At 38.0% G+C, this 27,251-nt stretch overlaps 1 protein-coding gene across 2 annotated transcripts in view; it reads right to left on the reverse strand.

Moving 5' to 3' along the window:
- Positions 1-25,915, reverse strand: part of SAMD8 (sterile alpha motif domain containing 8) — a 41,075-nt gene extending 15,160 nt beyond the window's left edge. For both annotated transcript variants that reach the window (XM_028109711.2, XM_028109713.1), the window contains exons 1-2: positions 25,726-25,915; positions 6,771-7,363 (exon numbers count right to left, since the gene is read on the reverse strand). In XM_028109711.2, coding sequence (XP_027965512.1) covers positions 6,771-7,363; positions 25,726-25,899 — 767 coding nt within the window. In that variant the 5' untranslated portion in view covers positions 25,900-25,915. The remainder of the gene's footprint in view (positions 1-6,770; positions 7,364-25,725) is intronic.
- Between the last annotated feature and the right edge of the window lie 1,336 nt (positions 25,916-27,251).

Consider the following 27,251-nt stretch of genomic DNA (forward strand, 5'->3'; position numbering starts at 1 on the left):
AAAGCTCCCCTGTGTCCCTTTGTAATCAATCCCCTCTCTCATTTCTAGCCCTGGGGCAACCACTCAACTGATTTCTCTCCTATACAGGTCTGCCTTTCCCAGAATGGCATATAAATGGAATCACACAGTATTTATCTACATACCTTTTGTATCTGGCTATTTTCACTTGGCATAATATATTTCAGATTTACCAATGTTATTCCATGTATAAGTCTTTATCCATTCTTTACCTATAATTTCTTTAACCATTCACTGGTTGATGGGGATTTTGGATATTTGATGGATATTTGGATATATCCAGTTTTGGGTGGTTTTGAATAAAGTCCACTACAAGTCTTTGCTTGAACATATTTAGGTAAACACTCAGCAGAGAAACTGTTGTGTCCTATGTTAAGGGTATATCTAACTTTTTAAGAAACTGTCAAACTTTTAAAGGCAGTTCTGTCACTTTGCATCTCTACCAGCAATATATGAAGAGTATCAGGTGCTCTGGATCCTCATCAGGCGTTGTTACCAATTTTTTTCATTTTAGCAATTCTAGTAGCTGTGGGGTTGGAAAGTAAGTATTTTAAGACTTGCGAACTTAAAAATTTCCTTGGGTCTAGCCTTATAACTAATTGGTAGTTTGCCTGGACAGAGAATTCTAGGTTAGACCTTATTTTTTCTCAGAAAGTTAAAGAAAATTGCTCTTGTCTTCTAGCCTTCACTGCTATAAAGAAGTTGCATGCTATTTGGATTTCTAATCTTTGTATGTTACTTGTTCGGTCCCTTAAGAAGCTTTTAGGATCTTCAGTCTAAACCCAGTGTTCTGAAATTCTCCATTTCTTGTACTGGGTGCTCAGTGGGCCCTTTCAATCTGGAAAGTCACATCCTTTGAATCTGGGAAATTTCCTTGTATTATACCCTAAATAATACCTTCCCTTCTTCTCTATGCTTTCTTTCTAGAACGCGTATCTATTTACTGTTGGGCCAACTGGACTGATCTTATTTTTTCTCCTCCACTTTTTTTTTAAAGTAATCTCTACACCCAATGAAGGGCCTTAAGCCCACAACTCCGAGATAAAGAGTCGCATGCTCCACTGACTGAGCTAGCCAAGAGCCCCTCTCCACTACTTTTCATCTGTTCTGTATACTGGGCAATTTCATCAAATCTATGTTCCAGCTATTCTGCTGGATTTTAAATTTCTACTTTCATTTTTTATTTTCCAAAAGCTTTTTTTTTCTCTGAATTTTCCTTTTTTATAGCCTACTGTTACTGTCTCGTAAAATACAACATCTCTTATCTGTGAGAATATGCTTATTTTTTTGAAGTGTTCTTCTGCTCCCTATTTTGTGTTTCCTACTTTGCTTTTTTCTGTTTGCATTGGTCTGTTTTCCTTATATGTCTGGTCATTCTTGACTGACCATTCATATTTGACAGTGAAGTACTAAAAAAATAATAATTTGACGCTCTGTGTGCACAGACTGAGCTTATGTTGTGGGTTTCACTGTAGAGTGACGGGGCAGAGGTCTGGTTGATGAGATGGAGATATCTCCCCTACCACAGTATCAGTATCTATAGTCCTTTTCTCTTGTGCAGGTTTTCCAAGGAGAGGAATCTGTTCTGCTTAGAGAACTGGCACTGGGTGGGAGTGGGAATGGGAAGTCTGGCTACTTAAGGAAGAGAGCTAGAAGTCTTAGTGATCAGTATGTAAATTTATAGTAATCACCTTGAAAACATACTGAAAACAGATACCTTTGTTCTCATCTGGGCATGGTATCCCAGAGTCCCTCACATTTAACTAGTCTGGAGAATATACCACCTACCTTCTGTTGGAATAGAGGTCTAAAAGCTTCTCAAATTGCTTTTCAGCCAATTCTCCCATACTTATCTGTACCTGGTTGTGAAAGATGCTTGGTGCCACCTGTTTTGGGAGTTTTTCTGGAGCTATGAAATACAAATAAACTCACCTCTTGGACACTGCTAGTTCGCATTCCCAATCTTACAATAGGCACTCAGCGTTCTGCTTTCCAAATTTTCATCATTATCACCGTTCTTGCCTTCATGGAATTATAGGGTTTCCCCTCATCTCCTTTTACTGTCACTTCAGTGAAGTGTTGTGAGGAAATGTTTATTCAGTATCTCTTATTTATTTTGATGCAAAGTTTTCTGAAACGCATTATTACATGGATATCCCTCTTTTTTTCTGGATAAAAATTTAATTTTCTTCGGTAATTTAGTCATGATTGTGAACACTGATTATTGCATTGAACATGGTAATGACCTCAGGGACTACTAAGAAATGAAGGTTAAGCTCCAGACTAGTTTTTCCTTTATTTATGTTTGCTTTTTATAGTGCTTCTGGTTCTTCCCTTGCTTTTATGGCTATCAGCTATCCCTTCTCACTGTTGTAAGTGGGCCTGCCTACAGAGGCATCCATCCCTTTTTCCTTCTAATTTTCTATTTATGATGTGCTAAAGGTCTTGGAATTGTGTGACATAAGCTTTAGAAGCAGACTCTGAAACAAAGACCAGTGTGAAAGTGAGTAGGAGTGTTTCCAAGAGAAACCTTAGTGTAGTGAGGAAATGAGATCAAGAAGCAAGTAAGCAAGGCAAGGGTGAGACATTAAACAAAGCCCTGTGGAGTAACTATGTCAAGGGTTAACTACGGCTCAATCCTGTGGAGAATTTGTGAGACAGTGTAGGTCTGACCTAAAAGTTGTCCCAAATAGAGTAAAGAGAAAATATTTATACCCCATCTCATCAGTCATTGGTTAAGGGCTGTTGCTGGTGGGATGTAAAGTCCTAAGCATGTTTGCCTCTCTTTCCGAGCAGGTAAAATGTGTTCAACAGCTCAGATACAGCTCTTCAACAGAGACACATTTGCTGGATGTTGGGAGTATCCGTGTGCAAGAAAATGAAAAAGAGATCTGAGAAAATGAAAAAGAACACTGACAGCACCAACTATAATTCTCCTATGAATAAAGTTTACATGCTTAAGAGCATGAAGATTTGTAGTGGGAGGCACTATAGAGAGTTAGGCAAAACTTTCAAATCCCACTGCAAACTGAAAATCACATATAGGTCTACACAAAACTTTGTACATAAATGTTCATAAGCAGCATTATTAACAGTAGCCAAAAAGTGAACAACCATTCATCAACTGATGAACAAATAAACAAAATGTAGTATACCCATACAATGGAATATTATTCTGTAATAAAGGGGAATAAGTACTGATACATACTACTATATGGATGAATCTTGAAGACATTATGCAATATCAAAGAAGCCAATCACAAAGGACACATATTGTATGATTCCATTTACATGAAATGTCCAGAAGAGACAAATCCACAGATAGAGAAAGTAGATTAGTGACTGCCAAGCACTGGAGGGAGGAGGGAATGGAATGGGACTGATAATGGATAGGAGTTTCTTTCTGGGGTGATGAAAATGTCCTGGAATTAGTGGTGATGGTTGCACAACTGCAAATATACTAAAAACCACTGAATTGTATGCTTTAAAACTAAGATCCTCATTTTTCTTCCAGGCCCGTTTTCCTCCTTTCTCCCACTATGCCTTGGTTATAGTCTATATAAAACCTCAGCCTCAGAACTGTTCTATATTCTGGATTTGTCTGATAATTTCCTCATGATTAGATTTAGGTTGTATTTTTGGGGGGCAAGATTATTATATAGGTGATGTTGTGAACATCACATCCAATGCACATGTCACTTTGTCCCACAGCAATGCTACATTTGATCATGTGGTTAAAACGATGCATGTCAGATCATGCCATTGTAAAGGTACTTTTTCTCCCTGTAATTAAGTAATATGTGTGATATTTTCAGATTATGTGAGTATCTTTGACCTTTCACCTAATGAGTTCAGCATCTACTGATGACTTGCCTGAATCAATTACTACGTTGGATGTTGCAAAATAGGCCATCTATGTTTATTCGTATTATTCTTGAAGAATATCCCCTCTCAACCCACCACTTTTTGTTTGTTTTATCACTATGGATTCACAGATTCTCTTACTCAATATATTAGAATCCACTACCATCTTTATGCTTTTTGATGTTCCAACTGTCCCAGTTTGATCAGTGCAAGCCCTTTTAAACCAACTCATATGCTCTTTTGACATGCTTTCATTGGTTTTGTGCACTCCTTTGCTTTATGGAACAAGAGCTGTTTCACTCATTTTGTATTTTCCTTGCCCCACACTGAAAACCAGTTCAAATCAGTTCTTAGAAATCTTCCTCACTCTTCTTTGATTAAATAGTACTCTGCTATATAGATGTACTATAGTATATTCAACCAGTTTTCCATGGATAAGCATTTAGATTATTTCCAATATTTACAATTACTACAAATAATGTCACAATGAATAACTTTGTATATATGTTGTTTCATATTTGTGGATATATATCTTTAGGTAAATTCCAGGAAGTCTCCTATTCTCTTTTGAACCCATAACAATTAGCTTTTGTTCTTATTAACTCTTGTGAAGGTCACAGATAACCAACACACTGCTAAATCCAGTGGCCAATTATCCATTACTTGATCCCTCAAGCAGAACTTGACACAGTTAATTATTAATTATTCCTGCCCTCTTATAATACTTTTTTTTTTTAAGTTGGATTCCAGGATACTACTTTCTCTTTCTGCCCTGACATTTTCAGTTGTCTTTGCTGGTTTTGCCTAACTTCTCAGACTTCTGTTATAATGTTCTTGGGCTCCATCTTCAATCTTCTTTCCTCTTCCAAACTCATTCCCTAGAAGACCTTGTCTTACATCATGGCTTTACCTATTCTGGCAACTTCCAAATTCCAGCCTGTATCTCTCTGAAATCCAGAGAAAGAAATCATCTTTCCATCTCTTATGTGACATCTGATTTTGCGTAAAAGATATCTCAAACTTGACATGTCCAAAACCAAATCCTTATTTTTCCTTCCGACTCAGCTCCTTCCACAATCTTCCCATCTCTGTAAAGGGCAACTCCCATCCTTCCAGATACTCAGGTCAAAAATCTTAGGAGTAACCCTTGACTTTTCTTTTTCTTACACCTTACACGCAAATCTATCAGCAAATCTTGTTGGCTGCACTTTCTAAATATATGAATAGAACTTGACTCTTTCACACCATCTCTCCCACGACTATCCTCATCCAGTTCACCTCATTTCTGTCCAGATGAATTCAGTAATTTAATCCCTGCTTTCCCACACCCACATCCATACCCAGGCTATTCTCAGTACAACAACTACAGTTACCTTTTAAAATGGAAGTTAGATCACCGTACTCTTCTCTTAAATACTTTCCAACGGCTTCCCTTTTCATTCAGAATGAAAACTAAAGTCCATAATATGGTCTACAAGTCACTATACAATCTGGATTCCTGTCTCCTCTCAGACTTCATCTCCAACTGTTCTCCCCATCTCTCACTTGCTGTTTCTTGAACATGCTAAGTATACTACCAATTCAGGATTTTTACACCTTGCCGTTTCCTCTGCCTAGAATACTCTTTCCCCAGATATCCACATGCTTTCTTCCTTACTTCCTTAAGTTCTTCTGTTTATAGTTGGGAAAACTGTATAGAATAGGGATCTAACAGCTTCTTAAACAGTTTTCACTCAATTCTTCTTATTTTAGCACCACCCTTTCACCTGCAGTATCTAGAACTTTGAGAAATCTGTAACATAGACTGGGTTGGTTCTGTTTTCCTAACTGCTGTTTTAGAATTAGGTTATTTTAGGTCTGTTAGTTGCCACTCATCCATCTACTTTCAAACTTTCAAAAATGTATGACTGCTTTCTCCTCTCTTATCTGCTCCATCCTTGCAGGCTTACAACTTAAACAAACAAAAACTTCTTTACTATACTTTTAGTCAGGGTTTGAAAGGAACAAAATGTGATATGTACATCATTCTGACATCTTAATATGGATACTTTGATTCATTTCGTTTTAAAAAACATACTAGGGGCCCCTGGGTGGTTCAGTCGGTAAGCGTCTGCCTTCGGCTCAGGTCATGGTCCTGGGGTCCTGGGATCGAGCCCCTGCATCGGGCTCCCTGCTCAGCGGGAAGCCTGCTTCTCCCTCTCCCACTCCCCCTACTTGTGCTCCCTCTCTTGCTCTATCTCTCTCTGTCAAATAAATAAAATCTTAAAAACAAAAACATATACTATAAGGCACTTTCAGAAAGGTAAAACATTTTATAAAAACAAGAAAGCTCTACAAACTTTAAAAGCTTTAAAAAATCACCAATATAAAAACTAATAGTTTTGAATTTTGTTCTATTTTTTTCATATGCATATACTATATTCTTTTTTATATACTCAGCATTTCATAAAAACAAGATACTATCAACGAATCAGTTTGTACTATTTACGATAATTTCAATTTATGTGGTGATAGAGGAGCCCTCCCCCTACTCTTGGAAAGGCTGAACTCTGTTCATCATAAAAAAAAGTAACCAAATTTCATTTATTAGAGAAAACATACCACGAAACCCTTTTATAATCTGAAGTGCCCAAGGAGCTATAATATAGCTATTAAAAAAAAAATAAACTAAGCAGTAGCCTTTCCCACTCACATAGGCTTAAGGTCTAATTTACTCTAGGACAAAAAGGCAATTTCAAAGCACATCTTTATATATTACCAGATAAAGTAAACAGAAAGTGTATATCAAACCAAAATAATAATAAACAACATAATTATCATAAATACATTATTATCAATTGCTGTTATAGCAATTTTCTACAAACTTGGGAACTAGAAACAAAACTTACCTGTCTAAGAAGATATCTGGGAGTGGTGGGTAGGTCTGCATATCAGGCACTCGCTCATGGACTATAACCATAATGAAAGATGTAAACCCAAATACTATAAAAACATATATACAACTCAATATGGTCTTCCAGTACTCTGGGTCCAATCTTCGAATAGAATGTTTGTTTTTACCATTCATGTACTGGTACTGTTCAGAATTCAAATCAGTGATGGGTCCATCACAGTCATGTGCAGGCTCCCCATTACAGAGCCACTCTGCGCTCTGAAGAGCACTGATGAAAGGTGTCATGGAACCCATGGGACTGTCACTGTTGTATCTCATCTCTTCTAAAACATCGACATGTATTTTCTGCAATTTTCGGACTGAAAGCATTAACCTTTTAATATCCCCTAAGATTTTGATTTCCAGAGGAGGAGACCGGAGATCATATTCAGTCAATGTTAATAATGTGATTCCATCAAGTCGATGCTTATTACATAAAATGTCCACATATTCAAAAAAGCCTTCATCCTTTAGCCAAACAGCTACATGCTTGGTAGTCCAGCGACGAATACAGAGGTGATTAGGAACAGCCATTTCCTCCTCCACTGCCTGTCCAGGGAAAACAGGAAAACAAAACAGAAACTTCAGTGTGTCCTAACAACTCCTTTAAGACCAAATACATGTAAACATATCAGAAACAATAATTTATTTACATTGATCTACTGGCTTCTAGAAGAGAGTAAAAGGAACAAAAATTACTCAATGATTGGTTTTCAGTAGATTAACATTCTAATAATTTTATGCATATAAACCCAACAGCAGAAGGCTAATGACTAAACATTTTTACAAAAAATTACTCTACAAATGGCCTTTCCATACCATAGCAACCATAATTTAATTAGAAAAAGCCTACTGTTGGAATAATTGAGAAAAATCATATATTAATGCTTTTCATAAAATGAGATATAGAAAAATATGTAATGCATAAAAATAAAACAAATTTCAGAAATCTTCATGTTTGATCGAATAAGTATCTCCTAACTTCTCCAAAATGAGAAAACAAAAACAAAAACAAAAAACAATGCAAAGGCAGATAGATAACTAGTTTTAGGAAACTCCTTAAACATATTTCTATCCACTATACAAATAACAATTTCTACAATAGATATAAAGCCTGTAAACTAAATATAAATATCTGTATCTTCATAGCTCAGTTCATCCTATACTTTGAATATACCATTATAAAACCAAATAAGCAATTTCCTTCTTAAACTATCACTGAGATTTCAGTGACAAAATTTTTAAAAGAAAACTGTCATTTTGATATACTCACAAATTTGAGGACCCAAACTTTATATTGGCTTGTAAAAGGCCAATAATGTACTGTTTCAAGAAGTACTAATAATTTTTACTACTTTGATTCACACAGTTCTATTTATGTTCTTTTTCCATTTTAAAACTTGCAGTAACTTGGGCCTCTATCAGGTTTATAAGATACACAGGAGACAAAGGCCTACATCAAAAAAACCCTATTCCCCTAAAGTACGTTTTCTCAATTACTAAAGCATGTGGGTTTTATGACATTTTCCATATTTCTGAAGATCCTATTTCCTTCTGAGTGATTTTTTAAAAAACACAGTAGGCAAACTTTTATAAAGCATAACAACAACAACAAAGAATGATACAAGAAATACCCATGTGCCCATTACCAAGCTTGAAAAAAAATATAAAATAATTCCAACACAGATGTTCTGTTTCTTAATCTGGGTATTAGTTATACAGGTCTGTTTACTTTATAAAAATTCAAGAAGCTGTATACTTATGATCTACACTTTTCTCTACATATGTTAAACTATACTTTAAAAGTTTGCTTTAAAAAGCCAAAAACAAAACATCAATACAAGTGACTGTCCCTCTCTGATATCATCCTCTTCCTCCCCCTTTCCAGATAAAATAATTCTTGATTTTGGTGTTTATCATTTCTTTATAACATGCATATCTGGCTATGAAAAACCTTCTATGCTTACTTATGCTGAAAAAAGTGAAAAACTGCTACTGTCCTACTTTCTTCCCCTATCCACACAAACTCTTGCCACGAAGACTCATGATCACTTGAAAAAGGCAGATAGTTAACTACATGAGCACCACTTACACCATCAGAAATACTCAGCCAGCAAGAAACACTCACTAAATATTTCTTAATTGCTAAAAAGCAATCCTAGTTTTTGGAAGCCTTAAATCATATTTTGTTTCCAAACAGAGTTTTTCATATTATCAATCCACAACAGCTTTTCAGTCTGAGGAAATTAACAGCACATCCACCTATAAGGATCTGTGTTTTAAAAGGCTGTCTAATTCTTATATACTGTAGAGCTACAAGAAGTCTCTCTTCCTCAGCTCTTTCTAGCTACATTGCCATCCCTAAGGCCAAGGAATTACACGTTTTATGCAGTTTAACACTAAATTTTATACATACTATATGTATATATGTATATCATTTATATAAGTTATTACATATATAAAATTCCATTAAAATATCATTTTGCTGTTTTAGTTCATATATATACCCAGATGGTTTCATCCCACCCACTACATACATCTTTTTCCCAAGATATGTTCTGAATAAATTACTTCATCTTTGAATATCCAACAAGCACATGCTACAAACCCTGTAGCAGTAACACTGTAGCAAATTTGGGAAGCTCATCTCACATACAAAAAGGCCAGATTTCTTCTGTCATTTTATTTTCTATTCTGCTGCCTTTCTCCTTTCTTAAACAGCTTACCACCAATGGGTTCCAAGTCACTCCCATCCTTGTAGCATTATCCTTCAGTATGGTTTTGTCTCATACACTGCTCAAAATGATCTTCTCTCTTATGGTTTTTTCCCCCCGTCTTATATCACCAGTTCTCTACACCCTCAATCAGGCTAACAATCAGGCTAACAAACAGGCTTTGAAACTGGTGTTTTAGCTGCTAGAAAATATGAGTTACACAAGGAAGCTTTCTGGAAGTCTTTGAGCCTGCTGTGGCAATGCCCTAAAAACATGACACACTCCGCTAATGTGCTTCATCAGGTCAGGACGTGTCCTTTAATTGTATGCTACTACATATAGTTAGAGACCCATATTTAGCTAACACTGTGAAAACCTGCTCTAAAGAGGTGTATTAAAAAGATGATAAAAGGCTTTAGGGCCGATTTAATACTTCTGTTGTGCCATAGAAACTACCTGAAACAGGAGACTTTGAAGTTTCATACAAATCCAAAAAATGAAGAAATTAGGTAAGTTTTTAAAAACACTTTCAGCTTTTTTTTTTTTTTTTTTTTTTGAGGGGGAGGTGCAGAAGGAGAGGGAAAGAATCCCAAGCAAGTTCCATGCCCAGCGCAGAGCCTGATGCAGGACTCTATCTCATGACCCTGAGATCATGACCTGAGCCAAAATCAAGAGCGAGACGCTTAACCGACTGAGCCACCCAGGCGCCCCAGAACACTTTAAACTTTAATCAATAATTAATATGAATAAATTATCAGTTAAAGAGACTCTGTTTCTGACCAAGATATAGTAAGAGGGACCAAATTTACCCACCCACCTCAAACAACCAAATAATAGACAAAATATTATGGGGGGAGAAAAACCAGCTTCAAGACATTGGGCATTGGACAAAAAAGATCCCTGAAAGATGGGAAACAAAGTGAGCCCTACTGCCCCAGCTTACTGCCTTGAGGGTTTCTTTCTTTTCTTTTATATATCTATATAGATATAGATATATAAAAGATTTTTTTATTTATTTGACAGAGAGAAACACAGAGAGTAGGAACACAAGCAGGGGGAATGGGAGAGGGAGAAGCAAGCTTCCCACTGAGCAGGGAGCCCGATGTGGAGCTCCATCCCAGGATCCTGGGATCAGGACTCGAGCCGAAGGCAGGCACCTAACAACTGAGCCACCCAGGTGCCCCTGCCTTGAGAGTTTCCAAGTGATGTGTCGCACAGGACACAAAATGGGTGAGGCCTGGCAGACTTGCTGAGTTGAGGAGATGGAGCTGAGATTCTCAGGAGATCCAGGTGGCTAAGTGTTCATGAAATAGAATACTGGAGAGGAGAAAGATGCAGAAAGAGAACTTGTTAAGGACTGAATGTTTGTGTCTCCCCAAAATTCATGATGATATCCTAGCCCACAATTAGGAGGTGATTGGGTCATGAGGCAGAACCCCCATAAATGGGATTAGTTCCCTTATATGAGATATCCCAGAGAGTTTTATCACCCCTTCCACCATTTAAAGACAGAGCTAGAAGATGACTATGAAGCAGGAGGCAGGCCTTCACCAGACACCAAATCTACTGGGCTTTGATCTTGGACTCCTCAGGCTCCAGAACTGTGAGAAATAAGTGTGTTTTGTTTAAGCCACTCAGTCTACAGTAATTTTGTTATAGTAACTAAAAAAGACTAAAACAGAACCCCAGAGATCTGCAGACTCTCCCCTTGAATATGCAGCTGATTACTGATCATCACATATACATGAGGAAACAAAACAGGACAGAAAAAAGAACGACCCAGAAAGATTAGGGGGCAACGACATCCAGTATATACATAAGACCAATAAAAGTGCCTACCCCAAACAGCCAGACTGGAAAAAAAAAAAAAATCTCACAATCCATGGGGCATTGGGTAAAGCACACAGGAAGATCTTGTCATAGCAGTGAGACAAAATGAATCCTAAAGCAGGAGTTATTCAATTGGGGGCAATTTGCCACCCCTCCCCACATTTGGCAATTTCTGGAGACTTTATTGGTTGTCACAACTGGGGGGGTCACCTAAAGGTTGCTGTTAGACATTTTACAAAGCACAGCATAGCCCTTCACAACAAAGAATTAACTGATCCAAATGTTATAGTGCTGATATTGAGAAACCCTGCCCTAGAATGAACATGTCTCTGGTCCAGCCAAACAAATCTTAAAAGCAAGATCCAAAAGGATCAAATTGTTTTCCAGTAATTTACCTCCCACAACAAAGTTCAAGAACATTACTAGGAATACAAAAGTATTCAGCACCAGATAAAATCTGTAATATCTGGGATCCAATCAAAGATTACCAGACATGTAAAGTAGGAAAATTCACCCATAATGAATAGAAAACCAATCAGCCAAAATTGACCCAAAACTAATACAAATAATAGAATTAGCAGACAAGGAAATTAAGTTATAAGAACTCTATTACATATGTTCAAAAAATTAGACATGGACACAAAGAACATTCAATTCTAACTTCTAAAGATGAAATTACAATATGTGTAATGAAAAATATGCTGGATGGGATTAACAGCTGATTCTTATCTGTAAAAAGATAAGAATAATAAACTTGAAGACATAACAATAGGAATTATTCAAAATGAAATACAAGAAATATCATTTTTTCCTTTCTTCCAGAAAAGGAGAGAACCAATCTTTCCCTCTTTCTTTTCTTTTTTCTTTTCTTCTCTTTCCTTTCTTTTTTCCTTCCTTCCTTCCTTTCTTTGAGGGAGGGGAAGGGGGCAGAGGGAGAGGGAGAGAGAGAATCCTAACATGGGAAATGATTTTACCATCCTGAGATCATGACCTGAGCTGAAATCAAGAGTCAGATTTTTAACTGACTGAGTCACCCATATGCCCCAAGGAGAGAATATTTCTGAATTCATTCCATAAGGCCAGTATTACCCTAATACCAAAACCAGGCAAAGACAGCACAAGAAGAAAATAAAACTATAGCCTGATAGCCCTTTAAGAATTACAGATGCAAAATTATAGATGCAATTATAGATGCAAAAATTTTAAACAAATCTTAGGCAATCAAATCCAACAATATTTAAAAAAGAATTAATACATCATAACCAAGTGGTATTTATCCCAGGAATGCAAAGTTAGTTTAACACTTGAAAATTGAAATAATTCACCATATTAATAAGCTAAAACAGGGAAACCACATGATTATCTCAAAAGACACTAAAAAAGTTAGGGTACCTGGCTGGCTCAGTTGGAAGAGCATGTGACTCTTGATCTCAGGGTCCTGGGATCAAGGACTCCCTCTCAGTGGGGAACCTGCTTCTCCCTCTGCCTGCTGTTCCCCCTGCCTGTGCTCTTTCCCTTTCTCTCTCTGATAAATCAATCAATCAATCAATCAATCTTAAAAAAAGCCTTTGACTCCTCCTTTGCCTATGCTCCAAGGAATTGATATATACAATGGTTTTCAACCTGGCTACACATTAGAATAATCTGTTTAAAATAAAAAGTTTAAAAACATGCCTGTTCTACTGCCCATGCCCCACCCCAGAACAATTGGATCAGAATCTCTGAGGGGACAGAAGCTTGACATCTGCATTTTTTAAAAGCTCCCCAAGTGATTCTGAAGCACTATATGAGCATCCAATCTAATTCTGCTTGTTCTTCTATTTCTGGCTTGGCTAACATTTAATCTTTCAAGTCCCTTCACACACATCTTATTTTATCCATTATATGTTGATTTTGTGTTGAGTAGCTGTCTCTCCTATATTATAATCTAAATGATACAACTGAATAAAAAAGTTAAACATATACATAGAACTGCTGGTAAAGAAGTATCACACTCTAGGGTTGACTGCTGATATGTATTAAGAAAAATTGCATTTATTTTACACTAAAAATAATTCTTTAGAGTCTGTTTATAATACCAAAACCTAATACTCAGAAAACGGAGAATTTTTATTATTTTATTTTTTTTAAAGACATTTATTTGAGAGAGAGTGCGGGAAAGAGCGAGCAGGGGAGCGGCAGAGGGAGAGAATCTTTAAGCAGACTCCTCATTGAGCAGGGAGCCCCCAGGGCTTGATCTCATGACCCATGAGATCATGACCTGCGCCAAAACCGAGAGTCAGATGCTTAACCACTGAGCCATCCAGGTGCCCTGAAAATTTTTATTATTTTTAAATAACTGATCAAATTTATCCACAATTTATATATTTCTGATAATTATAAGGAAATAAGTCTTCAAAATATAGTAAGAATGCTTAAAAATACTATAATAAATATTTTTTTAAATCTATAAGTCCCTGGTAGGATTTAATAGCTTTATTTTCAACCCGTCCTTTAGCTTTAAGGAAAAGCAGCATGATATGGTGAAGAGCAGCAGCGAATTGGTTGTCAAAATTCTTGGAGCTTAATTTCATTAATATTAACACTTTAGGTGACTAAACTTTGTGGCATCTAAATACCTAATCTGTAAAATGAGGGGGGAAAGAGCGAGCTAATAGAAGGAAACTAACATTTATGAATATCTATTACAGGTCAGATACCATCCAGGGTTATTTCACATGTGATTTCATTTAATAATAACAATAATAATAATAGCAATAATAATTCCTGCTTGATCTTTGCCTAGTTGCTTTGGGGACTCTGCCTGACTGGACCTGTTTTATCTTTTTTTTTTTTAAGACTTTATTTTTAAGTAATCTCTGTATCTATATCCTAAATCACACACTCTAAACTCTGACCTGTGTTCAGTGCATTTTCAGGAAGTAACAAGAGGCAATAATTAGATCAGCTAACGTCTTAAGACTTTACTAAATGCCAGGAAGTGTTCAAAGTGTTTTACTTGTATGCTCAAATAATTCTCACAACCATATAAAGTAGGTATTATTATCTTCCTCACTTTACAGATGCGATAACTGAAGCAGATGGATTAAATAACTTGCCAAGATAAATGTGTACTAGTAACTACTACAGACAAGTTTTCAACCCAGGCAATCTCATTTCAAAGTCCATGTTCTTACTCACTACACCACACCATCTCACATAAGCTGAAGGCTCTTGTACTTCTGTAGGGATTGAATCTCATAAATATTAAATATTTTCTAGTTATCAGCAGAGGAATTTATCAAAGGTTTTCAGTTACAATACATAAAGATTACATAAATGAGACTGCCTAATGATGAAAGCTTTTTTTTTTTTGATGGAAGCTTTTTGAATCACAAATTTTACACTGTTCAGTCTCAAACATTTACTGTCTGCTATATGCAAATGTCAAGTAATAAGGCATTGGGAATAAAGACAGTATTAAAATGCCCTCATGTTATGTTTGCTCACCTATTAAATATTTATTGTGCACATACCATGTGAAGGGTATTGCACTAGGCAAGTGGCACTTACCTAGATGAATCTGAAACAGAGCCTGCCCTCAATGATTTTAATCTAGAAAGGGATATTAAAGAAAGTCATTTTTTAAAAAAAGGTAAAATCAATTACAGCTGCTAGTTCTTTATATACATTATTAGCTCGCTTAATCCATAAAACATAACAAAGCAGTTTACTTAATGAAACGTTTAAAAAATTGGAAAGTTAAGAGAGTTGTAAAAGAGAAGTTATTTCCAGTTGGTAAGATCAGAAGAGTTCTTGGAAGTGACATCTGAGCTGAGCCTTTAAGGAGAGATGGAACTGTGGATAGAGATGGAGAAATACAAGTACACTAGTAGAGGAAAACTGCATGAACAAGGGTATGAAGACAAAAAACAATGGAGAACCATTAGTGTTCAAAGGGCATAAGGGAGTACTGGAATATTAAGTTGAAAACAGAAATTGGGGGCGCCTGGGTGGCTCAGTTGGTTAAGCGACTGCCTTCGGCTCAGGTCATGCATAATCTCGGAGTCCTGGGATTGAGTCCCACATCGGGCTTCCCCTGCTCTGTGGGGAGACTGCTTCTCCCTCTCCCTTTGCCTGCCACTCCCCTGTATGTAAGCGCACTTGCTCTCTCTCTCTGTCAAATAAATAACTAAAATGTTAAAAAATATACATATATAAATTGGGGCTAGATCATGGAAACCTTTAATTGTCAAGTTCAGGACATTCTATAGACACGAGAGATTCTTTTTTTTAAGATTTTATTTATTTAACAGAGAGAGAGAGAGCAAGAGAGGGAACACAAGCAGGGGGAGTGGGAGAGGGAGAAGCAGGCTTCCTGGCTGAGCAGGGAGCCCGATGCGGGGCTCAATCCCAGGACCCTGGGATCATGACCTGAGCCGAAGGCAGACGCCCAACGACTAAGCCACCCAGGCGCCCCTAGACACTAGAGATTCTTGAACAAGAGGATCACATAATGCATGTGCTTCACAGAGAATAATTGTCAGAAAAGTGTAAAACAGATTGTGAGGACTGAAGCTAGCATAAAAGTATTTAACAGACTGAAGGAAACAGCTTCTAAAAAATGATGATGAAAAATGATGATGCAAGAGATGAAAATGATAATGAAATGATGAAAAATGATGCAAGAGATGAAGGAAATACTACAGGAGATGAAAAAATGGCAGTGATTACACTCTTACTGACAAATACGTTTTTAAAACCAGCACATGTAGGGGCGCCTGGGTGGCTCAGTTGTTAAGCAGGGAGCCTGCTTCTCCCTCTCCCACTCCCCCGGCTTGTGTTCCCTCTCTCACTGTGTCTCTGTCAAATAAGTAAATAAAATCTTTAAAAAAACAAAACAAAACAGCATATGTAGACTTCTGCTTGTGGGAAGATGGAGTAGACATACTTTCCCCTATTACTCCCTGGACAAACCACACACCTGAGAAAGGACCCATATCTATAACATATAAAGAATTCCCAAAATTCAACAGTAAAAAAACAAAAAATCCAATGAAAAAATGGACAAAAGACATAAATAGGCCTGTCATCAAAGAGGATATATGAGGGACGCCTGGGTGGCTCAGTCGGTTAAGAGTCTGCCTTTGGCTCAGGTCATGATCGCAGGGTCCTGGGATCGACTCCTGCGTTGGGCTCCCTGCTCATTGGGGAGCCTGCTTCTCCCTCTCCCTCTGTCTGTCACTCCCCCTGCTTGTGTGCACTCACGTACCTGTGTATCTGACAAATAAATAAAATCTTTAAAAAAAATAAACAGGATATATGAATGGCAGAGAAGTACATGAAAAGATGTTCAGCATCATTAAGCTGCTAGGGAAATGCAAATTAAGACCATGGTGAGGTATCACTACACACCTATTGAACTGCTAAAATAAACTGGGCCAATATGGAATGTTATCAAGGATGCAGAGAAACTGGACCTCTTACACACTGCTGGGGGAAAGTAAAATTGTACAGCCATGCTGGATGATAGTTTGGCAATTTCTTTAAAAACTGAGCATACACTTACCATACAGCCTAGCAACTGTACTCCTACTCCTGGGCATTTATCCCAGAGAAATGAAAACTAAGGTTCACACAAAACCTGTATACAAATGTCCCTAGCTTCATTACTTGTCATAGCTGAAATGTGTATAAAAACAAAATATCTCACAATATGTAAACAGTTAAACTGTGAAACTGTGGCACATCCATATCATGGAATACTCAGCAATAAAAATTAATAAACCATGGATACACACAATCGATGGGACTCAAGGGCATTGTGCTAAGTGAAAAAAGTCAATCTCAAATTGTCACATACAGTATGATTCCCTTTATAACATCCTCAAATGATATAATGTAGGTAGAAAACAGATTAGAGGTTGCCATAAGTTAGAAAGAGTGTGTATCAGGGGTGTGGAGGTTAACCCAAGGGAGATCTTTATAGTGATGGAATAATTTTATATGTTTCAAAAAAATTTAGGCTTTTTAAGTTTTTAAATTTATTTATTTAAGTAATCTCTACACCCGACGTGGGACTCGAACTCACAACCTGGAGATCAAGAGGTACATGCTCTTCCAACTGAGCCAGCCAGGCACCCCTCTATATCTTGATTGGTACAATGGTTAAACAAATCTACTCATGATAAAATGACACACAACTATAAACACATTTTGAACCAATGTCAATTTCCTGGTCTTGATACTGTACTATAACTATGTAAGATATAACTAGTGAGGTAACTTGAGTGAAGGGTAAGTGGGATCTCTCTGTACTATCTACACAACTTCCTGTGAATCTAATTATTTCAAAATTAAAGCTGAAAAAACTTTTAAAGGAGCAAAATGTCCTAAAAAATAGTACATGTAGCCTATATATATATCTTTAAATAAGTAAAACGTCCAACTATTAATAGTTACTCCTCCAGTGAACTCTTTCACTCTCTACCTTAAATATTTCTAAAATTCCTAAATTTTATACAATGAGCATGTAATACTTGATATCCAAAGGGAAAAGATTCAAGAAAATGACAACAAGGGGTGCTTGGGTGGTTCAGTCGGTTGGGCATCTGCCTTAGGCTTGGGTCATGATCCCGGAGTTCCAGGACTGAGCCCTGCACTGGGCTCCCTGTTCAGCTGGGAGTCTGCTTCTCCCTCTCCCTCTACTCCTCTCCCTGCTAATGCACTCTCTCTCTTTCTCTCTTGCTCACTCTCTCAAATAGGTAAATAAAATCTTAAAAAAAAAAGAAAATGAAAACAATATTACTTCTCAACTGTTTGAAGCACATCACACAAATAGATATGAATAGAAAATTTTAAAAATCAATTAAATTCAACTATTAACCCATGTATGCATATACACACTAAATAAAAGGTAAGAAATACTGAGGCAACTAACAAGACCAAGAAGTCCAAAAGAACATCTGATTATATATCCAGCTCCATCACCCATTAACAGTATGACTTTAGAAAATGACTTAACCTTTATACTTTGAGACCAAGAGATTACAAACAGAATCTAATTAGAAACATTAAACATATAATGTTTTGTAAATCAGGATGACAGAATTCTTAAAATGGTAGAATTAGGAATGATCTGAAAGATCTAGTATAATTCTTCAGAAACAAGAAAGGCTTCAAAGTTAAATAAATTTCAGACAGCTATTCTGCAACAGAATTTGATATAAAACCCGGAAAGCATAGCAGTTAAGAATGCTGGCTCTGGAAGAGAATGAAGAGAATATTAGTTCTTACTCCATAGCCTTGTTAAGATTACCTGGAATTAATACACGTAATGCACTTATAATAATGCTTGGCAAATACAAACTGCTCAGTAAATGTAAGCTAGTATTGCCATCCTCATCAACTCCTCTTTCTGCTAGTGTTGCCCTAGGCCTGAAATTAAATCATTAGGACAGTCATCTATAATTAATAGTCAAACCCACTCTTAACTTTTGAAATCTTTGGGTTAATATGAAATAATTTTGAGTATTCGAAAACAATTGTAAAGTCTTATAAAGGTTTTGCTCAAGGTGGAATTACCTTTTAGGGAATCAACAGTGTAATAAAATAACATAAACAAAAAACCAAAATAACAACAGTGATTCCAGTTAATCAGAGTAGAATTCAACTCAACAGGAGTTCCTCATATAAACTAATTTAATACCAAGTTTAACTTAATAAAAATATTTCAACAAGAGCATAACAACCTCTAAAAAAATGTTATAGGTTGATGCAACTGATTATTGTTGATATCTACAAGTACTTCTAGGGGTACCTGGCTGGTTCTGTCAGTGGAGCATGTGACTATTGATCTCAGGGCTGTAGGTTTGAGCCCCACATTGGGTGTAGCGATTACTTAAAAATAAAATCTTAGGGATGCTTGGGTGACTCAGCCAGTTAAACCTTTGCCTTTGGCTTAGGTCATGATCCCGGGGTCCTGGGATCGAGCCCATATCAGGCTTCTTACTCAGTGGGGAACCTGGTTCTCCCTCTGCCTGCAGCTCCCCCTGCTTGTGCTGACAAATAAAATCTTAAAAAAAAAAAGTATTCTATACTTTAACAATTTGGGAAGAAATTGGGAAAATTCCCTCAAGTGACAGGTACTAGTAACTGGAAAGACACAAACTATCCTGCCGGTTTTAATTATGCAAACACATAATTTGGTTATGTGTTTCTAATTTATTATGCAATCTTTAGAATACAAAGGATGTATCAACAGGAGCACGCAGGTGGCTCAGTTGGTTAAAGTGTTCAACTCTTAATTTCAGCTCTGGTAGCCATCTCAGGGATGTGGGATTGAGCCCCTCCTGCACTCTGTGCTCAGTTGAGGAGTCTGCTTGAGATTCTCTCCCTCTCCCTCTGCCCCTCCCCGTGTGCTCTAAAATAAATACATAAATAAATCTAAAAAAACAAAACAAAACAAAAAAACCCACAAAGGATATATCAGGAAAATGAAAACTTTACTTTCTGTGTGTCTTATAGAAACAATGTCTAGGTTCATATAGTGACAATGGTTTTAAATATGCTAGATTTTCCTTGTGGTTTCACTTGATCATGTGTACTCTAAAATACTAGAGTACAGCCTGAAGCAATTATCTTCTTTAAAAAACATACACTATCTTTAAAAATCATACATTAAAATGCCCCTAAAGGAATTTAGAACTGATGAAACTTGATTTATAAATATAAAATGTGCTATTTTTGAAAGTTGTTACTGATTTGGTATACAGTAAAATTTTTATTTTCTATTTTTTTTTAAGATTTTATTTATTTGGGGGGGTGGGAGAGAGCACAAGCCTGGGGAGGGGCAGAGGGACAAGCAGACCCCGCAATGTGGGGCCCAATCCATGATGAGAGATGAAGTCAGATGCTTAACCAACTGAGTGACCCAGGCACCCCTACAGTAAAATTTTATTTTTAAGTGTCCAACTCTTTTTATTTCTTTATTTATTTGAGAGAGAGAAAGAGTGAGTGAGAGGGAGAACACGAGCAGGGGGAGTGGGAGAAGCAGACTCCCCTGCTGAGGAGGGAGCCCAACGCGGAGCTCGATCCCAGTACCCTGGGATCATGACCCGAGCTGAAGGCAGTCATCCAACCAACTGAGCCACCCAGGTGCCTCCCCTACAGTAAAATTTTTAAAAATTATAATTTTCAAGTGATGTATAAAACCTAAAAAATAATATCCACATCTCAAGAGAAAAAAAGGGGGAAGAGATTTTTAAAAATTATATAAAGTTAATGTTAATATATTCCCCTTCAGGCAATTATACATTATAATTGAAGTCACACAGGGCGCCTGGGTGGCTCAGATGGTTAAGCGTCTGCCTTCGGCTCAGGTCATGATCCCAGGGTCCTGGGATCGAGTCCCGCATCGGGCTCCCTGCTCCTTGGGAGCCTGCTTCTCCCTCTGCTTCTCTCTCTCTTTCTCTCTCCCTCTGTCTCTCATGAATAAATAAATAAAATCTTTAAAAAAAATAATAATTGAACCCACACTAAAATAAGCTGAAGTCTAATTTTACCTAATAAAGCTTAATTATATTGCACACAACAGAGATAAATCATACCAGTCTGCAGATCCATAAACCAGAGCACAAAATTAATTTTTATGAAAGTAAAAAGCCTAAACTATAATGTAGAAGGACAAAGTTTACTTTGGGCATTTAACTCTGCAGTCTGTAGTATTTAGGACTATGAAGTTTTTTCTAATCTCATTTTTATTTTCTTTAATTCTAAATTAAAATCTTTTCATTGAGCAAACACAAAACTATTATTGTCTCTTTATATTTATCTAAAAATAGTTTACTTTTTTGGAAACAGAGCATTGTTTCCAAAACATCTATGAAATCTTCTATAATTACAAGACAGTTACAAAGACCCTGAACCAATTTCGACCATTAATTTTTGAAACTCTAGCAGTGATTCTCTACTGTTTTGTTATGTTCCACTTTTAAGCAGTAGTTTGGGGTAGCACATTTGAAGAAAGGCTGTACTTCAGTTCTCAGATATTTTTTGCTGCCTGGACCATGCACTCTTACTACACTATGTAAAAAAAAAGGGGCGCCTGGGTGGTTCAGTCGTTAAGCGTCTGCCTTCAGCTCAGGTCATGATCCCAGGGTCCTGGGATCGAGCCCCACATCAGGGTCCCTGCTCGGTGGGAAGCCTGCTTCTCCCTCTCCCACTCCCCCTGCTTGTGCTCTCTCTCTCGCTGTGTCTCTCTCTGTCAAATAAATAAATAAAATCTTAAAAAAAAAATTTTTTTTTAAAAAGTCATGTATACCAAAGAACACAAACTTTTTCTGGCTCCAACTTGCCTTTAGACTAAGACTCCCACTAGCAGGTTGCACCTAATTCTATATCACATTCAAAACCGTCTCAGCACAACAAATAAGAATCTAATAGATAACACTGCCCAGTTTAAATCCTCAGTTACAGTAAAAGTTTTTACACAGTGATGAAAATTTAGTAGTAAATTTGATGAAGGGTTCTTGATCTGGCTGTATGCCAGTACAAAGAAATACACCAGCAAAGAAGCATATAAAATTCTAGTTCTTATTCTAATCACTAAAATGATATTTAGAAAGGCTAGTGGTTTGACATATTGATTAGTAAAATCTTTATTTTTAAATATGCTACACCTTCAAATCAAATCAACATAATGGAAAAGGAGAAACTGGCTCAAGATTTCAAAATCTATTACAATATTGTGAAAATATACCGGACTCGGGCCCCAAATTTAATGTATGGTTCTGGCAATCTTTGACTTTTATGACAATATTATATTGATGAAACTGACATTGATTTAATTTAGTCTCAAACTACCATTAATTTGCAGGCATTTCCAATAACTCAGTGATACAGTTTCACTTGTAAGAAGACCCAAAATTAGTAGAATTCATGGTTCTCATCTCCTACTAGAATGTCTTACCGGTCAAGAATTTTAAGAGAACAAAGCATCAAGATAATAGATACATTAGTACCTCTCTTGACCACTGCCACAATTCAAATGCTTAACTAAACCTACTATAAAAATTTGAGACAAATATAAATATAGGTCACTGACTTCACAACACCTCTTTGAGGTACATAGGATAAAAAACTGTTCTGTGAAACACTGTGATTAAACTGTTAACAATTAAACTATTGTAAAACAAGTTTTCCCAGTTTCTACTGTCCTAAGCAAGAACAAAGATAAACTCATGTTACATTCTGTACTGAAGTGATTTTATTACTGGGAGGACCCAGTGTGTAGTGAAGTAACAGAACATTTCAATATGGAGGCATGAAGTCTAGAGTTAGCTAGAAGGGGTCAGGCTTAAGATCCAGTGATGATGGCGCTGTATACATAGGGGGAGGAATATTGACACCACAAGTCTGTCACAAATCCATATCCCAATACTCATGTAACAAATTACGAACCAGTGACAGAAGCATCACGTAAACACTGAATTGATCTCCAAGAGAGCCTGGTTCACGCTCTCCAATTTTTGTTAACTTATGGACTTCTCAAAGCTAAGAGGACAGTAAGACCTAAAGTAAGAATCACTGTCATGATTAATGGCCATGTTAGATTCACACTACTATTAACTTCATATCCATCAGGCCTGGAGGTAAGAATTTTCAAAGAATATCTAATTCATATGGTCATTCTTATAAGACAAAATAACAATAATATTCATTAGAACATCTGTGATACAACAACTTCTCAAAAACAATGTTCAAACTTCAATTCTCAAAAAAGCCACGAAAATGTCTCTAAATCAGCTATGGCAAAGTTTTGAAAAAGCAGTGAAGATTTAGTGGTTAACAAAATAAGAATGTTTACAAGTAGTTGTGCAATGTGAATTAGAGAGTCTTTACAGAATGGAGAGTACTACTGAAATCAAAACTGATTTATCTAAGTGTATCTGCACATTCTGCCATTGTGGTCATGATGGCTTCTTCTTGTCTTAGGGAAACTGCTCAAGCACAAAACTGATTTTCTTTACAACTAAGTGTGAGAACTGTCGAAGGGAAACAAAAATAACTATTAGGCATGCTAATATATTAATTGTACAACTCCATTTAATGGTTTACTTAATTTCATAGTAATATTAAGATGTAACCTTAATAGAGAGTTCTATTTCAGTTCAATTCCATAAATTTTTAAATGCTGAGACTTTTATTTAGAGCTAAGTATGAAGACATGGTCTTTAGAGAATCTCAATCTGGTGTCGGTTAAGCAGAAACATAACAGTAATACTATGTAACTTCCAACTAAAGATCATTTGTATTAAATTAGAGAAAAGGGAGTTAATCTTTTGACAACAGTTAAAGGAAAGAGAATTTATCTCTCCTTTGAAGAAATAATTGCTAGTTCACTGACGATATGACACAGTCTACACACATAAACTAATATTTAAAAGATTTTGCAATCAGTACATTTTCACTGCATGAAGATTAAACAGTAGATGCCTGTTTAGAGAAGAAACACTTGATTAAAAATGGCCAACAAATTTGCAAAATGTATAACCAAATAAAAAGTTATAAAAGTAATCTTATGAAACACAGCTAAAGACTTCCTGAAGCCATGTTACAATTTAACAATTATAAGAGGAAACGAACTTATTTCTACTAAAGTGAATGTAAGTATTGCAATGCACAATTATTGTTTCAGTACTATGTCTTCTGTAAAAGGTATCTATGTACCCACCTATCCCAGTTCTGTTTACTGCCTACTACACGCACCCTCTATTCTTATTTTTCTAGATCACTCTATTAAAAATATTATTCATACAATATATGCAAAATTGCATTAATATTGGTCCTGCAAACTTGTCAAAAGTACCCCTTCAATTTTCAAGAGACCCCAATCCTGGAGATATGAGTGAGAGAAAGAGCTGGTATACCTGGACTGTGGTGATTTCACATATACAGCTGACCCTTGAACAACAGGGTTTGAATTGTACGGGTCCACGTATATGCCAATTTTTTAAAAATAAATACAGTACAGTCCTGTAAATGTATTTTCTCTTCCATATGATTTTCTTAACATTTTCTTTGCTCTAGGTTACTTTATTATAAGAATACATAATACACATAACTTATAAAATGTGTTAACTGTTTATGTTATCAGTAAGGCTCCTGGTCAACAGGCCATTAGCTAAGTTTTTGGAGAGTCAAAAGTTATAGGGGATTATGACTGCATGCTTCTAAACCCCTGTTGTTCAAGGGTCAACTGTAGTTTTATAAACTCTTCTAACCAGACACCTGCACTGAACATATTTTTGTCCTGTAGTAAATACATGTGTCAACTCAAGTTGTCAAAGTGTAACCAGTCAATACGGAGTTTCTGTAAAACCTAAGTGTCCAAATTCTTGTTTTGCTTTTTTAAATTTAAAGGTAACGTATTAAATCTTTTTTCTTAAAGATCTAAACTTGTCTGATATCTAAAGTAAACTTTAAGAAAAACGATACAAAGAAAAAACCCACACTATTACTGTTAGAAGAAACCCAAATAATATCTTTATTGTCAGAATCACTCCTTTCACTATCTTTTCCAAACATCACTTGCTTTTTACCACTTTCCCCCAGCCGTTGCGGCAAATCAGTGTTCAACACTGCCCCAGATTCTTAAAAGGAAAAAGGATCCACTGTCCACAAACGAGAAAGCCCCACAATCCAAGCATATTACCCTAGTGATCTTCGGCGCTTTCAAAGACACCTGTGAAAATGCCAAAGCCTTGAATTAGATCCCCAAGGGCTCCTTTTCTTTCTTGACCCCATTTCTCTTTTTCTGGCCCTTCAGGTCAGACGACTTCCTAACAGACAGCCCCTCCCTCTTCCAAACAAACCTAAATCCTTCTCCTAATTGGCAAACCTGCCCCCCGCCCCACACCTTCGGTCAGCTACCTCGTCCGTCACAACCCGGTCCCGTCTCTCTCGCCAGGCCATAATAGCGACTGTGGTCCTGGCTCTCCCCATCCCTCGCCCCCACCGCCAAATCCCAGAGCATCCCTTCCTCCGGCCCCTCATTCCCGCGGAACCCCTTGCATCTGCTTCCCTCACTACTCGGCTTCCAGTACCCTCCAAGCCCTTGCCTCTTCAAAGCCACCTCTCCCTCAGGTCTCCCACTACCCTCGCCCCTCAGCCTCCAGCCATCGTCACCCCCCTCAGGCCCTCGGCTCAACAGCCTCCATTTCCCACAGATTCCATTCTAGAGCAGACTCCCCCGGCTCCCTCAACCGTCTCCTGTGGCCCCTCCGGATCCCAGTCCTAGGCGGCCCGGCTCCGCCCCTGACTCCCAACTCATCCTCGGCTGCGGGCGCCCCCCTAACTCCCCTCTCCTCAGGCACTGCTCCCGCTCACCTCCGCGGTCCGAGTCGGGCTTCCCCGACCCACCTCCGAGTCGGCGTCCGAACCGCCGTCGCAATCACCGGCCCTCCGGGCCTGGCCAGAGTGAAGCGCCTCGAGCGGCGGAGGCGGAGGCCGGGGAGGCGAGCCGGAGTGGAGGCGGGGGCGGTGGCGGCTGCGCGCAGGCATCGCTTGGGCTAGTCTCTGCCGCTCCCGCAGCCACTGGAATCCGAACCGGAACTGCTTCGGGAGGAGGGGCCCTATGGGCGCGAGGCGGAGCCATACGGGCGGGGGCGGGGCCCAAACCGGAAGGGTCGCGGGATTCAAGATGGGCGAGGGAAGGAAAACCGCAGCGAGGAAACCCGAGAGCGCATGCGTCAGCCCCAGAGCCAAAGTGGGAGAAAGTACCGGGCTGGTGAAGATGGCCGGGGGCTTATGAGATTAGTAGATGAGGTATGGGAGCAAGAAGAGGTTACCTAATTCCTTTGGAGGGAGCCAGCTCCTCCGTAAGAGCCAGCATCCGATGATCATTGTTACCATTTATTGCCCCCTTACTTTCTGACAGTCCTTATTCCAAATGCTATATAAATATCTCACTTAATCTTTGTGCCAACTCTGAAGGGTGTTATAACACAGAAGGGCCAAGTAACCTGCTTGAGGTACCGCAGTTAATATGTCCTAAAGCCAGTATTCCTACTTAAATCTGTCTAACTTCAGAATCTGTGTTCCTCTCTATTATCGGAAAGTCCCCAACCCAGGCCTAGAATTGGCATAAGCCAAGTCCCAAACGACCTGTGACCTGGGCTCCAACCCCTCCTTGACCGTCTTCCTCATCAAGTGCAGGGCTGACTTCAATGGCTCTGATGGGGTGGAGACAGGTTCTAGAGTGGACATGAGTGCATACTTCTCCCACTGGATCCCCTGGTGTAGCCCTTACCCTCAAGCTGGACTCAAGACCGGGGGCAGCTGGGAGCCTTCCCACTGCAGCTCATACTCCTTCCATCCCATCAGGGCCTTCATGAAGTCACCTGAGAGTGGGCAAGTCATCTTACCTCTTCTGCAGGTAACTAGCTCTGACAGAAGGACAGATATAGACCTTTCTCAGTTTCTGTTGTGGGGATAAAAGCCCTTGTAAGCAGGGGAATCTCTACCCCAAAAATGTTTCTGATGACAGTCCCTTTGGCTCTTCAGAAGGTCTAGGGCAACATTCACTTCCCTTCTCCCCACTTTGATATACATGGCCCATTTCAGCCTTCTCTTTTGAGAAATCAGCTATTTTAATTATAGAACCATTGTTCAAACCTTCCCCCACAAACCCCGTGAACATCCTTTAGATGAAATCCTCCATGCCTCCTCTCCACATTTCTCTCACTCTACAATGCAGGAAACTTCCCCCATGAGCCACATAATCCACAGGCTCACTCAGCAGCCATATGGTTCCCACCCAGTATGTGGCCCACCCAGACCTGCAGAGCTTTTTTTTAATCATTCATTGTTGAAACCAACCACCCCCGCTCCACCCTGGATCTCCACTTTAACTC

Source organism: Eumetopias jubatus, unplaced genomic scaffold (genome assembly GCF_037043125.1).
Source record: "Eumetopias jubatus isolate StellerSeaLion01/CBP00866 unplaced genomic scaffold, mEumJub1_p1.0 scaffold_17, whole genome shotgun sequence".
Taxonomy (NCBI): Eukaryota; Metazoa; Chordata; class Mammalia; order Carnivora; family Otariidae; genus Eumetopias; species Eumetopias jubatus.